The sequence below is a fragment of the Vanacampus margaritifer genome, chromosome 4 (genome assembly GCF_051991255.1).
Source record: "Vanacampus margaritifer isolate UIUO_Vmar chromosome 4, RoL_Vmar_1.0, whole genome shotgun sequence".
Lineage (NCBI taxonomy): Eukaryota > Metazoa > Chordata > Actinopteri > Syngnathiformes > Syngnathidae > Vanacampus > Vanacampus margaritifer.
Genome location: NC_135435.1, coordinates 12,657,405 through 12,670,358, shown reverse-complemented (window position 1 = coordinate 12,670,358; position 12,954 = coordinate 12,657,405). Strand labels below are relative to the sequence as shown.

Here is a 12,954-nt window from a genome sequence, read left to right as displayed (position 1 = left end):
TTGTTGATAAAGCTGGCTCATATTTGATTTCTTGTTTGTAGCACCTTTTATAATATGAACTTTGAAGTACAGTATTTTAAGTTTTTAACTTCTTTATGTACCCTTTAATTTATTTTATTTTAAAGAGTGAAATAAATTTGAATTGAACCTTTAACACAGAACACCACTGAATATCATGCAGGTTTATTTCACAGCTGTCATAAATTAACAGCAATGGTCGTTATCAAAATCATTTTTACACAAAAATAATATTACATGACTAAGATGTTATATAGTTATTTAATTGCTTGAGCAGAAGAAAAAAAACATGTCTCGGGAACGGCAATGGAGAGAAGCCAGTGAATTGACTCAAATTTGGCTCTCAATTCAGGAATTAAGATTGAAATGTTTTACTATGTTCAAAATGGCAAAAATATTGAGATTAGACCAAAACAATCCACATCAGTTTTCTTGTTTTTATGACATATGGGCAAATACATTTGTTAGGTATGTGCGTTTTGAATGGCCAAAGTAAAAGCAATCGGGAAAGCATTGGCACACAGATAAAGGCATCAAAAACTAGACTGACTTAACCACAAATTAAAAATAAATACTGTGTATTACAGTAATATAAACCCTTGCACACTAAAAGGACAAATACAACAATATAAAAACCATAACTTATTTGTGTTTTATTAACTGAAGTGCAGTCTTTCTCGCTTGTGTAAATTGATGTATCACATTTATTATTATTATTATTATTATTATTATTATTATTATTATTATTTGGCAGCTAAAGCAGCTCCTATTATATAATTCCATTATATAAATGAAACATCCAGTAATTTGCATACAGTATTCTTATATTGTCAGTCAGTTTGGCAGTTTAGCCCGTACGCGTACGTCATATATGGCTGGGACTTTTATCTTGGCCGCCTAGATGATTATGATCAAGATTGCTGAATATTTGTATACTGTACATAAATTTGAAATAACTCTTCTAAAAAAAATAAATTCAATAAAATAATTGGTTAATTTAATAAAAAATGGTAATAAATAAATGTATGTATTATTCTAAACAACTCAATTAATTTTAAGTGATGTCCAGTAGAACAACTATTCAAAATCTGTCAAACATTTTTTGACGTCGGAAGCAGTTCTTTCTCACACCGGAAGTACTTCTTTCTGTCAAACAACAAATTCGCATGGTGGTACTTGCCACTGATATATACAATATACAGATCAGTGGTACTAGCTAACCTAATTGACATACAATTGCGTCAAATCGTGTAAATATTGTGTCAGTCCGTTGAATCTTACGTACCGTGATTTGAAGTTTAAAGCATTCAACATTGAACATTAAAGCATTCGGCTTGTAAACATAAACTGACTAGCTAGTTAGCTATCGTTAGCAGTAGCTGTGATGGCAGCGTCTATTCCTCCATTGAACTGTGCTCCTCCTTTTAGGTAAGTGTGTTTTTCTGTAACGTAGTGTTACGCTATGAACTAAGACTACTAGCGTTTGAGATTTATGGTTTAGACAAAGGTGATGCTTTGCCGCTGACTCATGGCATTTTGGTGCCAGGAATTATGTTGACGTGAGTTGAGAGCTTAATCTGGACAAAAGTAGTGTTTTGTTAATGTTACAGTTTTGTTTTATCTTGGTGCCGGTGAGCTATGTTGAAGTGAGTTGATCATCATTCATTAATCATTTAGACTTGTAGTATTTTACTGATTGGTGGTTGTCAATTACATTCATATGTTTTTTTTTTACAGTCTCTTTTACACTTTATGAAGCAGAATATAAGTTAACTCTGCAAATATGACCAGTGTGGTTTAACTTGGTTTGTTCTGTTTAATTTAGTTACAAGCAACGCAAGGCTGCCTCCAGAAAAGACAGAAGAAAGCGGAAACGGCAAGCAATCGCCCGGACCAGAGAATGTGGTATGAAAATTTGTTGTTTAGGATATTTTATCATGCCAAACAGTAAACACACACCATGTCTTCTGTTGTAGCTGAACAAAGTGGAGACGTTGAGCCCTCTGAGGAAATGGCTGAAGAGGATGTTGAAGATGCCAGTATTGTTGATGAGGAGAGGTGGGATACAGATCTCAGCATTGCTTTTGTTGCTTTGTACATCAAATTCAGCACACATAGAAGAAGCCTTGACTCCACAGTTGCTAAACTGATTTGGGTCAGATGGCGTTTAAGTCATGTTTCACTTTTTTACCCAGGCAACGGCTACATGAAGAGTGGCTGGAGCGAGAGCGGCTTGCACAAGAAGAATTCCGTCTGACATCTGAGAGGGAGGCGGCTGTGAGGAAACGCAGAGAGGATGACGAGGTAATGTGATCTTTATTTGATTTCATTGCATAAAATAAGATAAATGACAACAGATACACATAATGCAATATATCGTTACCATGATAATATGGAGAGGGTTCCCAATTGTAATTTCCAACAGCAATCCGTCAAATATTAGTTTCTTCAAATGGTGGCCACCATATTTAAAATAAATGTCTCATCCTAAATAAACAACTCCCTTTATCTATATGGACAAACAAATAGCAGGTGGTGCCAGTAGGTTTCTAATGACCTTTTATTATGAAATCTGACACCATGCAGATGCCACAAAATGGTGGCAACGCTTCTTTTCTGTTAGACATGGCGCTGGTCTGTCCAAATAAAGCTTCTCTGATCATTTCATAATAATTTCCTGGCTCCAAGATGCCATAGGATGGCGCCAAAGCCATAATTTTATGTTACACGGGGCTTTGGCCTGGGCACAAATACAAATCATTGAGTTTTCAGTGAATAATGAAGGAAAAATTCCAAAAATGAACTGCAAAATGGTTATTTTGTGAGTAGCAAATCATGGATATCTGGGTCAATAGTGTTACACTTTTAGCAGAGAATGTCTCCACACCCTCACCTCATTTGACCTCTAAGAGAAATGAATATTTTTTTTCATGCAAGGGCCATCAATTAAATGTGTTTTCTGATGCGAAGTCAACTATTCAAACTCTTGTTTGGCATGTTGCGATGTTTACGCTTAATTGCTGTGTCCGCAGCAAAAGATAAAGGAGGAATGGGAGGCTCAGCAGAGGAGAGAAGAAGAAGAAAAAGAGCAGAAGCAGCAAGAGAAGCGAGACAGAGAGGTGAACCGAGCCGTGGGAGGATAAAACCGGAGAGAAATATATCCACTTCTACTTAATCTTCATTGTTGATGATGTCCATTAAGAAATGAGATTCAAGCTTTATTACAATCCAACATGCGCAACATACAATCTACGGCTATTGAAATTCAATGGAAGGGCTATATCAAAAAAGTCGACAATGGCAATAATGCTCAATTTTGAGCTGACACTGTCATAAGTTCATTGTGTTTTTGATTAAAAAAAAAAAAGTATCAATCTTTCCTTGACAAAATGGCACAAACAGCAAAGCATCCTACTCCTTAACAAAGATACTGTTGCAAAAGTCCTTTACCAGCACCCGAACTGTCACGGCGAAGACGTATCTTTTAACTTTGTGTTTTACTGATCTTTTTTAGTGAACTTAATCAAGTTTGCCAGAATTGTTGTGATTATCTGCCCCCTGTGAATGCGGTCTTAACAAGAAGGTACAGATACGCTCCGCCTATTTCACATTTTCACCTGACATCTCTTTACACCATTTGTAGGAGGCCGTTCAGAAAATGTTGGATGAAGCAGAAAATCAGGTAAAGTGTTTTGTCCCATTAATACATTGCATTAATTTGTTGTTTAAAAAAAAAAGAAGTTTTTATCTTGTAATTAGAAATTCTGGATTTCTCCAGATGATGTTGCACAGTTGTGTGCTGTTATATTGCATTTTTTTTGTATAGTTTGGATGGTTTCTATAATTGCGGCATGTGCCAGGTACAAAATGCAACATTGTTATGTCACCCAATACCTGTGTTGGTATTGAGCAGAGGAAACGTCCCCCGAAATTCGCCGTGTTGGTTGTTTTGCAGCTAGCTAATGGAGGACCGTGGATGAATCCTGAGGCTCCGGTAACGGAGAAATCTAAAAATTATGGGACCGAGCGAGATGTAGCAAACTGCCCTTTCTTCCTCAAGACCGGATCCTGTCGATTTGGCGACAGGTACAGTGGCTTAGCTTATTTCATGACTTTAGTCACCCTCTGGACTCCATGGTGGTCATTTACGTCCACTTCATTTTTTGAAATGTTACCAGTGTTCATACAAATGTATTTGTTTTTGTCATTTTCACTCCCGGTGATTTTAGATGTTCTCGAAAGCACGTTTACCCATCGACCAGCCCCACTCTATTGATCCGCGCTATGTTCGTAACATACGGCATGGAACAGTCTCGACGTGACGACTACGACGGGGATGCGTCACTGGAGCACAGCGAGGAAGACCTGCACGAGTCCTTTAATGAATTCTACCATGACGTTCTACCCGAGTTTAAAACCGTCGGCAAGGTGGTCCAGTTTAAGGTAAATCTTGTCACAACCACCAAAATTGATTGGATAGTGCTAATTGATTTGAAAATAAAAAACACCTACCAACTTCCATCATTCCAAAACTATTATATTTTAGTGCATCTAAGTAAATTAGAATACAGTATCGTGCAAACATTTATTTCAGTAGTCTTGTGTAGAGATTCACCACACAAACACACACAGTGAATTTTCAGTACTTAAATTTTCATAATTTTGGTGATTATTGCTTGTAGCTAAGCACACTCGACAATTCAGTATCTAAAAAAAAAATATATATATATTATAGAAACGATCAAAGTGAATAGAAATTAGGTACTGTAGGTGTCTGCCTTATGAATAGTGTACTGTGTTCCCTCTGTATGCATTTTAAAGAATCTGTATGAGTTTCAATTTTTGAAGTCAACAAAGGAAATATAGTAAATGCACTTTTCTATAAAAATCTAATTGAGCGAAATGTACCTCTAAATGGGATGAGAACTGAGCCCTGAGGTACACCTGCAAGATACCTTCTGAGACTTACTACTAGTAATTAGTATTACATCATGATCTTGAGACGAGCTTCTGACGTGATCTTTGTCTTTAGGTCAGCTGTAACTATGAGTCACACCTGCGAGGGAATGTTTACATCCAGTTTGACACGTAAGTATCAATCAAACAAGCGCTTTTGAAAAGATTTCTGCATAACAAATGATCTCGACTTTGAACAAAAGTTTGAATTTGTTGTCTTCTGACTAGTGAAGAGCAGTGTAGAGAGGCCTTCATCAAATTTAACGGAAGGTGGTATGCCGGCAAGCAGCTCCACTGTGAGATATGTCCTGTAACACGGTGGAAGAATGCCATTTGTGGTGAGATCAAGTTTCAATGTGAGATTTATAGTGTTGCAAAATTCCATCAATTTTTAATATTGTCAACTTTTCATGGGAATTCATGAGAATTTATGGGACTACACAAGATATTTACAAAATTAAAGGTTGGCCCCTAATTATTTCCTAAATTCCTCATCTTATCAGCCTTTGGAAATTTACCAGAAAGTTTCTGAAAAATGTGAAAGAAATTTTCCACCCCTGAAGGTTGACAACACTTTGTTATCCCTCAGGACTGTTTGACAGAAACAAGTGCCCCAAAGGGAAACACTGCAATTTCCTGCATGTATTCCGAAACCCCGGCAATGAATTCTGGGAGGCCGACCGGGACCTTCACATTTCACCAGACCGCAGCATCAAGGGGAGTCATTCGGAGAGATACTCTGAGAGATACTCGGAGAGAAGGGCAGACAGATCGTGGAGGAGTCACCGGAGCAGAAGCCCACCGAGATCGGAGAGGTCCTACAGCAGACGAGAAGACGACCGACGCAGTGAGAGGAGTCGAGATAGGAGGATGTCCCAGTATCAAAGAGACGACAGCAGACGCTCATTCGGGTCAGTACGTTATGACAGTAGTCGGGACAGGTACCGAGGCAGAAGCCGAGACAAGTCCAGGAGCAGAAGCCCAGACCGGAAAAGAAGTCGAGATCCAGACAGGAATCCGAATTGTAGGAATAAAAGTGAAGAGAAAGACAGAAATGGTGACGCAGAAAGAAACAAAGGCAGCAGAGAAAAGAGCAAACATCACAGCCCTGAGAATGACGACGAAAGCCGAAGCGTTCCCGATGAGGACAGCAAGAAACATCGCCACCACAAACACTCGAAAAAGAGCAAAAAGAAAAGCAAGAAGAAGAAGCACAAGAAGCGGAGCTGTTCACCTGAAGCCATGACTTCATCTCGAGAGTCCGAAGACGAGACTTCGGACAAACGCTCGGCAAAAAGTCCAAGTGGAGAAAAAGCTCAACTCCTTCAGAACAATGATGACTTGAGTGCAAGTCCAAGCGTTGACGATGTAGAGAAAAACTCTATGACACATGTTGATGAACCCGCACAAAGTTCTTCTTAGTGGCTTTCACAATTCAAAATCTGTCAAATGTTTTTTTTTGGTATATTGATAGGAGAGTACAGGCTCCAAGTAGTCACAGGTTCCGTTGCGTGTGTGTTTTTTTTTTTACTTAGCGTCAAAAACCCAAACAAGTCACTATCATCGTTTTTACTTCAGAATAGCAGTTGTCACTTGCTTTCTGCCACCCATTAGTTGCCGAATGCCTATCGTTAACAAATCAAATAGATACTTTCTCATAATGATACAAAAAGCTGCTGATGTCATTACACGTCAATATTTACAAATGGATGTGATGAAAATTTATTGGTAATGTTTCTGTCGGTGCTGTTGATCAACTTAACTTTTATCAACTTTTCAGGATTTCAAGTGATCATTTGCAACTTTCAACCGGTTATTATGGAAATCTTGTGATCATTAAACTGCAAAGAAAAAGTCAACATTTGTTTTCCAGTTTGAAGACATTTATTGTTAAATACTGTCAAATATAAATGTCAAAAGGATGGTGAATACAAAAGTGGTTTCTTTTGCAGAAATGAAAAGTCATTTTCTGGGAATGAATGCTGAATTTGTAGAATACACACCATGTGGTTATGCCCCCCCCCCCAATTCATAAACATGACACTCAATTTATTTTGCTGCTGCGTACTGAGAAATGGACAACTGACAGCATGTCTTTCATTGGATTGAAATGAAAAATATACTTTGTTCCATAGATGTTGCAATACCAGATCCCTTTTTTGTGTCATATTAGGCATCCATAGACACCATTAGGAAGGTAAAACACAGTTCTTTGGTCATATGTTAGCGTTTAAATGTAAACCAAAGCATTAATGTAAAGAAAATAGAGATATTTCTATTTGGGTCACTTTTTTGACTTAAGGACTGTCATTTGTCCCTTTACAAAATAAAAATGTATTGATTTTCACAAACGACACTACACGTAAACAACATATTTTGAACTGAATTCCATATAACTGCTTTAGTTAATGGGCAGGCTTGTATCAGTATGACGCGATGAGATTGACAGCTGCGCTTCTGCTTTGCTGAAAACGGCTCGAGTTTGGGAAACCCCATGTTACTTAAATGTGCATGTTCAGAACCTTCTACAACACTATGTCAAGAATGAACCACCAACAAGTCAATGTACTAAAATCTTGAGTTGTTTAAACTATATATTTTTTTCAGATGCATAATTGATACCGAGGCTGTGTTCTTGTTGCTACATTGGTTTCGGAGATGTTGCGCAATAAACGACACGACTATGGGAGCTGCTACAGAGGAGACACGTAATTGAACCGCACTTTACACCACCACAGTCACAGGACGTTACAGGGGATCACATTTCAGAAGAATACAGCACAGACATGTTGATTACATACAAACGTGTACAACACACTGACGGTAAACAGGAGAGACCAATGACGTGCCAGCTTTTGTTCTGGCAACAAAGTCTATGTCAGCCCGATTTCTTCTAAAACACTCCGTGGGGCCTCTGCCTCCTGTGGATGGAGAAGAGACATCACATGGGCATCGTCTTTTCTCAAATTAAATGTAAATCATTGTTAATTGAGTAGCGACCCCTAGGTCATCAGTATGACACTATTAGTCATTCTTCACAGAGGATAAAGAATGACTCAACACTAATGTTCAATCCGTTGCTTAAAGGCTTATAGCACAACAAAACAGACACTATTTAAATGTTAGCATTAAGCTAGCAGACTGAACGGCTAAGCTACGTGGTTGTTCTAAACACACAAAGTGTACTTCTCAGTTTTATGTTCAGCTAACAGCTTGAAGCCTCTCTTCTTCTGTTTTTGAAGAATGGTTTACTATGTATCACAGCTTGTTGAGTTCACTGCCCTCAGAGCGCTTGTATCACTTATTTTTTGCTAGCTAGTAAAAAAACAAACAAACAACGGTATCTCAAAACACTGACCACTCTTATCCCTGTTTCAGCGGCCATTGTCTTTTCCGTTCTTTAGCGTAAGGAGATCAACAGCTAAACCTACAAGTCCACTGCTGCGGTTGCTTTGTGTTTTTGGTTCTGGGTGCACGTATGTACCTCCTGCAGTAGGTCCGCCTGTTCGATGGCTTTCAGCACATTCTTCTTGGAAGTTTCTTGGGCCTCTCCACCCAGCAGGAATTCATCGAGGATGAAGTAGGCCTTCTCAAAGTTGAAGATGATATCCAGCTCACACACCTACGAGGACATAATCCAGATATCAATCAAGTTAGTTCACATATTAACTCACTCACTGCCATTGACGGCTCTAGACGTCAAAAAATAATTTGATTTTTTTTCCACTTTTGTTAACAAGAGTATGAAAACCTAGAGAAAAAAAATATTGTACATATAGAACAGATATAAAATATGTGATTAATCTTGAGTTTAAATAATTAAGTAATTAAAAAAAAATATATATTTAAAAATTAGGGGCGTCAGACAATTACATTTTTTAATTGTAATTAATCGCATGACTTCAATAGTTAACTCACGATTAATCAAAAATTTTATATCAGTTCTAAACGTACACTACATTTTTTTCCTAGGTTTTCATACTCTTGTTAACAAGTGGAAAAAAATGTGAAACTAATAGAAATAGTTCATATGATTTTTTGACGTCTATAGCCGTCAATGGCAGTGAATGAGTTAAAAATTGGATGCGGCATATAATGGGAAACTCACACTGCCAAAATATTTGTCCAGCAACTCCACATATCTATGGATGATCTCCAGGGTGATCAACTCGTTGTCCTGATCTTCCACCGCACAGCAAAAATACAGGCTGGCATATCTAGCACACACACAGGGAACAATTTAAAGCAAGTCAGAGTTGACAACATCAACACTTTTTAATCTGACCAGCATTGTTGGACTATTTTGAACTGTGAATGCGGTATTACATATCAAAAACAGTTGGAAGTGACGTCACTCCTAAAAACACATTTTCATCCCTACAGCTAATGTTACAGACGATTTCCTGCATTTCCAAATGGTAATATTTATGTCTCATAAACTAAACATGTATTTTTAAAGGCAGGTTTTGTGTATTAAGGAAAAAAGAGGAAGTTTTAAAGAACAAATACATTTAAATATTTGTGCCTAATGATGAGAATTGTTAACCTTGCTCTCGCAAGATGTATTCTCGCGGTATTTGTGACTTCACAAACTCCAGAGAATCCATCCTGTACCGCTCCCATTGATTTCCACCGATACAAACCACTAGTGGTCCGGACCAATCACAGAGCCACATTGTATTTGGGGGCAGGATATGCAGCTGTGACGAAAACAAGAAGCGCCGAAGCCGTGGGAAGAAACAAACCAAACATGGCGACACCGGTGGACGAATGCGTGGACGCTGCAATTAATTCTGTTCTCGCTGAATGTGTCTCTTGTATCCGCATATCAACATTGCAAAACTGACAGCATAAACTCAACACCATGTCGGATGTTCATCCTTTGCCGTGATTGGTAGAAAACAAAAGTTACGTGCGTGCACACGATTCTGCTTCATCCAATCAGCTCGGAGTGTTGTACAGCATGCCCCGCCTTTCCCGAGCAAATCATATTGTGGAGAACTTCCTCGAGTGAAGCAAAAATCAATCTGGCTATTGCCAGGCTAGAGAATTGTACCACCTCTGCCTTATTTTGAGCCAGGAAAAACCCGTGTACGCTCTCTTTGTGATGTCATCCTTATATAGGACTATAGGAAACGTGCCTTTGTGTTTGAATGATTCAAACACATAGCATGGAATAATCACATTTAAAAATTTATTTTTTAAATAAACCACAGTACTTCATTGTTGAGCAGAGGGGGTGTTTCTGGCATGCCCAACTCAACAGAAGGTGAGCGCAAAATGCCAGAACTCTAAGTGCCTGCACCGCCTGGCAGTAGCTGTTGCAAAAGCTGAAAAACAATATTCAAGAGTGAGCTAGTTTTAATACTTAAATGGACAGGATTTGGTCTTTTTCTCCCCACTTTGACGACTTGTGTTATTTATTTTTATTTATTTATTTATTTACCAACTTATGACAATAATTTATTTTATTTTGCTTGACCTCGAAACGGATTTTAATCCACGTACAGCATGTAAGCAGAGATGATTGTGTTAACGTGCGATATAAATACAATTCAGTTGAGTTGAATTAATGCTTCCTTTGCTGGAATGTCCTTCTAAGTGAGGACAAAGTGCATACGAGCACATTGGCCTTATGCTAGATATTATTGAATAAACGCTCAAATGTCTTTTGAGTGACCTTTTGACTTGTGAGGAGCTGATTTTTGTGATACCGTTTATGTATTTACTGTCATTAGATTAAGCAGGTACACCGAATTGTTATGACTCACCTCTTGTAGACAATCTTCAGGTCCCTCCACTCCAAGAAGCTACACATTTTGGGCTTCCTCGCCAGAATGGTCTGAACCAGATCTCTGGAGATCTTCTTCCTCTCCTTGTCGGAGAGAGGCACGTACCACTTCTGGAGGCGCAGCTTTCCTTGCCGGCTGAACAGCAGCATGAACTGCATCTGATTTAGTCAAGTTACAAATCAATGTTCATCAATGAGCAGAAATGAATCATTAATAAGAGGTACGCTGTTCAGTATAAATGAATACATACCTGTTGAAAAATGCAACTTTTAGCCATTTCTGAGTAGACTCACTTGTGGGTGAATTGATCTTTAAAACATCCAATTTCTTAATGGTAAATTTAGCTTTGGTGGACTTCTAATGATGTGTGCTAATTTTTCCTGACAAATTAGTTTATCAGAAAGTAATCACGCTCTATTTATAGTAAACAGAAGTACATAAGCTTGTGTAAAAATAAAAATAAAATAGAAGTACTTATTCAACTCCTTTACTTGAGTACAAGTTAAAAAGTACAAAATATTAACTGCCTTTCAGTACAGAAGTAAAAACATATATATATATGTTTTTACTTTTGTTGAAATTTTAGCACCTTTTTGGTGGAAAAAGGCCAGAAAATTTTGAGGGGGGAAAAAAAGTAAATATTTAAAAATGAAACTTTTTCTACAGAATGACAATTTTAATAGAACTGTATCACATTCAAGACTAAATAGAAACCTTTTGTTATGTCACAAAACAGACAGCCATGCAAAATTGATAGCTCTCCTTGCCCACATGCAAGGGCATCCCAGTACCTCATTTGCTCCATTTCCTTTCCACTTCACTCCAACATTAGCATCAACGGTAGCTCATAAAACATTTTTTTCTCTCCCAACACAAAGCACCAAAAAAACAAAAACGAAACAAAAATAAAAAATTAACTTGGGCGCTTGTAGACTGCACTGTACCTGCATATTTTTTTTTTTGATCACAATTCAGGTAAAACACATTTCTCAAGTCAAGTTTTTTATTTTTTTATATAGCCCTTAATCACACAAGAGTCTTAAGGGGCTTCACATGCCCACAGTTGACAAATATTAACGACATCCTCTAATCCAGAGGTGGGCATCGAGGGCCGCAGTCCTGCAGGTTTTGCATGTTGCCCTTCTCCAACACAGCTGATATATGATCAGCTCATCAGCAAGCTCTGCATAAGCCTGATAACGATCCTGTTTATTGGAATCAGCTTGTGTTGGAAGTGACGAACCTCCAAAACCTGCAGGACTTCGGCCCTCGAGGACCGAGATTGCCCACCTCTGCTCTAATCCATAGGTGTCAAACTCCGGTCCTCGAGGGCCGCAGTCCTGCAGGTTTTGGTTTTGTTTCCCTTCCAACACAAGCTGATTCCAATCAGGTTTATGCAGAGCTGGCTGATGAGCTGATCATATATCAGCTGTGTTGGAGAACGGAAACATCCAAAACCTGCAGGACTGCAGTTTGACACCTATGCCCTAATCGAACCACAAGGGGGCAAGGAAAAACTGAAAAAAAACAAACAAACCAATTGAAAAAACAACAACAACAACAACAACAGGCAACTCTATACAAAAGCCTATTCTATTATGTTATTTCCTGGTTTATTCGCATCAAATTCCGTTAGTATCCATGGAAAGTTTCCAACTTAGAAATGTCCCAGTAGCTATTGAATTATGGGTTCATGCACGAATCATTAATTCATTCGTTTGTCCGTTCGTATATAACTACAATACTACATACATCTGTGACGCTTCACAGAAAAGTTTCCTTTCGGCTCATGTTCAATTCTGCTGCTAAATGCATGGCAACATCAACAATCAATATGTCACTTCTCCCTCTCTCCACGACGTTCATCAAGCTTGAATCTACTGGACTCAAAAACGTGTCTCTTTACCTTCGTTGTAGTCGTTTGGAAGATCGGTCAGATGTGTAAGATCACATAAAAACACTCCCCCAAAAAGACAAACGATCTTTCGGAACGTGTCAGGCTAGCTAGCCAGCCTCTCATCCAGCTAGTTGTTAGCAAATGATGGTGAGGCAGCAACCAGCCGAGGTCCTTACTGATTGGACAGAAAAACTATAAGACTTGCATAGTGATTGGCTGAGGCGTACCGTTATTATTTACGTTCCAAGTCGGTACGCTATCTATCTATCTATGTATCAATCTATGTTTGTA

General features: G+C 38.3%; 2 protein-coding genes across 2 annotated transcripts; one reads left to right on the top strand and one right to left on the bottom strand.

The window, feature by feature from the left end:
- The first annotated feature begins 1,172 nt into the window (after window positions 1–1,172).
- Window positions 1,173–6,833, top strand: zrsr2 (zinc finger (CCCH type), RNA-binding motif and serine/arginine rich 2). The gene is made up of 11 exons (XM_077562695.1): window positions 1,173–1,446; window positions 1,844–1,923; window positions 1,995–2,076; window positions 2,214–2,322; window positions 3,051–3,137; window positions 3,662–3,700; window positions 3,974–4,104; window positions 4,248–4,461; window positions 5,051–5,106; window positions 5,203–5,312; window positions 5,564–6,833. The coding sequence occupies exons 1-11, from the start codon at window positions 1,403–1,405 to the stop codon at window positions 6,394–6,396; spliced, it is 1,785 nt and encodes a 594-aa protein (XP_077418821.1). The 5' UTR covers window positions 1,173–1,402; the 3' UTR covers window positions 6,397–6,833.
- A 2-nt stretch (window positions 6,834–6,835) lies between these two features.
- On the bottom strand, window positions 6,836–12,851 carry LOC144049952 (AP-1 complex subunit sigma-2). Its single transcript, XM_077562697.1, has 5 exons — window positions 12,673–12,851; window positions 10,746–10,924; window positions 9,083–9,191; window positions 8,459–8,596; window positions 6,836–7,895 (listed from the first exon to the last, which is right to left on the bottom strand). The coding sequence occupies exons 2-5, from the start codon at window positions 10,922–10,924 to the stop codon at window positions 7,848–7,850; spliced, it is 474 nt and encodes a 157-aa protein (XP_077418823.1). The 5' UTR covers window positions 12,673–12,851; the 3' UTR covers window positions 6,836–7,847.
- Between the last annotated feature and the right edge of the window lie 103 nt (window positions 12,852–12,954).

What these genes read in the sequence shown, in the direction of transcription:
- zrsr2 (XM_077562695.1), top strand. Translation starts at nt 1,403, where the DNA reads ATGGCAGCGTCTATTCCTCCATTGAACTGTGCTCCTCCTTTTAG. An exon ending in CGCCCGGACCAGAGAATGTG is followed by an intron (nt 1,924 to 1,994) that starts GTATGAAAATTT and finishes CTTCTGTTGTAG; the next exon opens with CTGAACAAAGTGGAGACGTT. An exon ending in AAGAGAAGCGAGACAGAGAG is followed by an intron (nt 3,138 to 3,661) that starts GTGAACCGAGCC and finishes CACCATTTGTAG; the next exon opens with GAGGCCGTTCAGAAAATGTT.
- LOC144049952 (XM_077562697.1), bottom strand. Translation starts at nt 10,924, where the DNA reads ATGCAGTTCATGCTGCTGTTCAGCCGGCAAGGAAAGCTGCGCCTCCAG. An exon ending in CTGAAGATTGTCTACAAGAG is followed by an intron (nt 9,192 to 10,745) that starts GTGAGTCATAAC and finishes TGTGTGTGCTAG; the next exon opens with ATATGCCAGCCTGTATTTTT. An exon ending in TGGACAAATATTTTGGCAGT is followed by an intron (nt 8,597 to 9,082) that starts GTGAGTTTCCCA and finishes ATGTCCTCGTAG; the next exon opens with GTGTGTGAGCTGGATATCAT.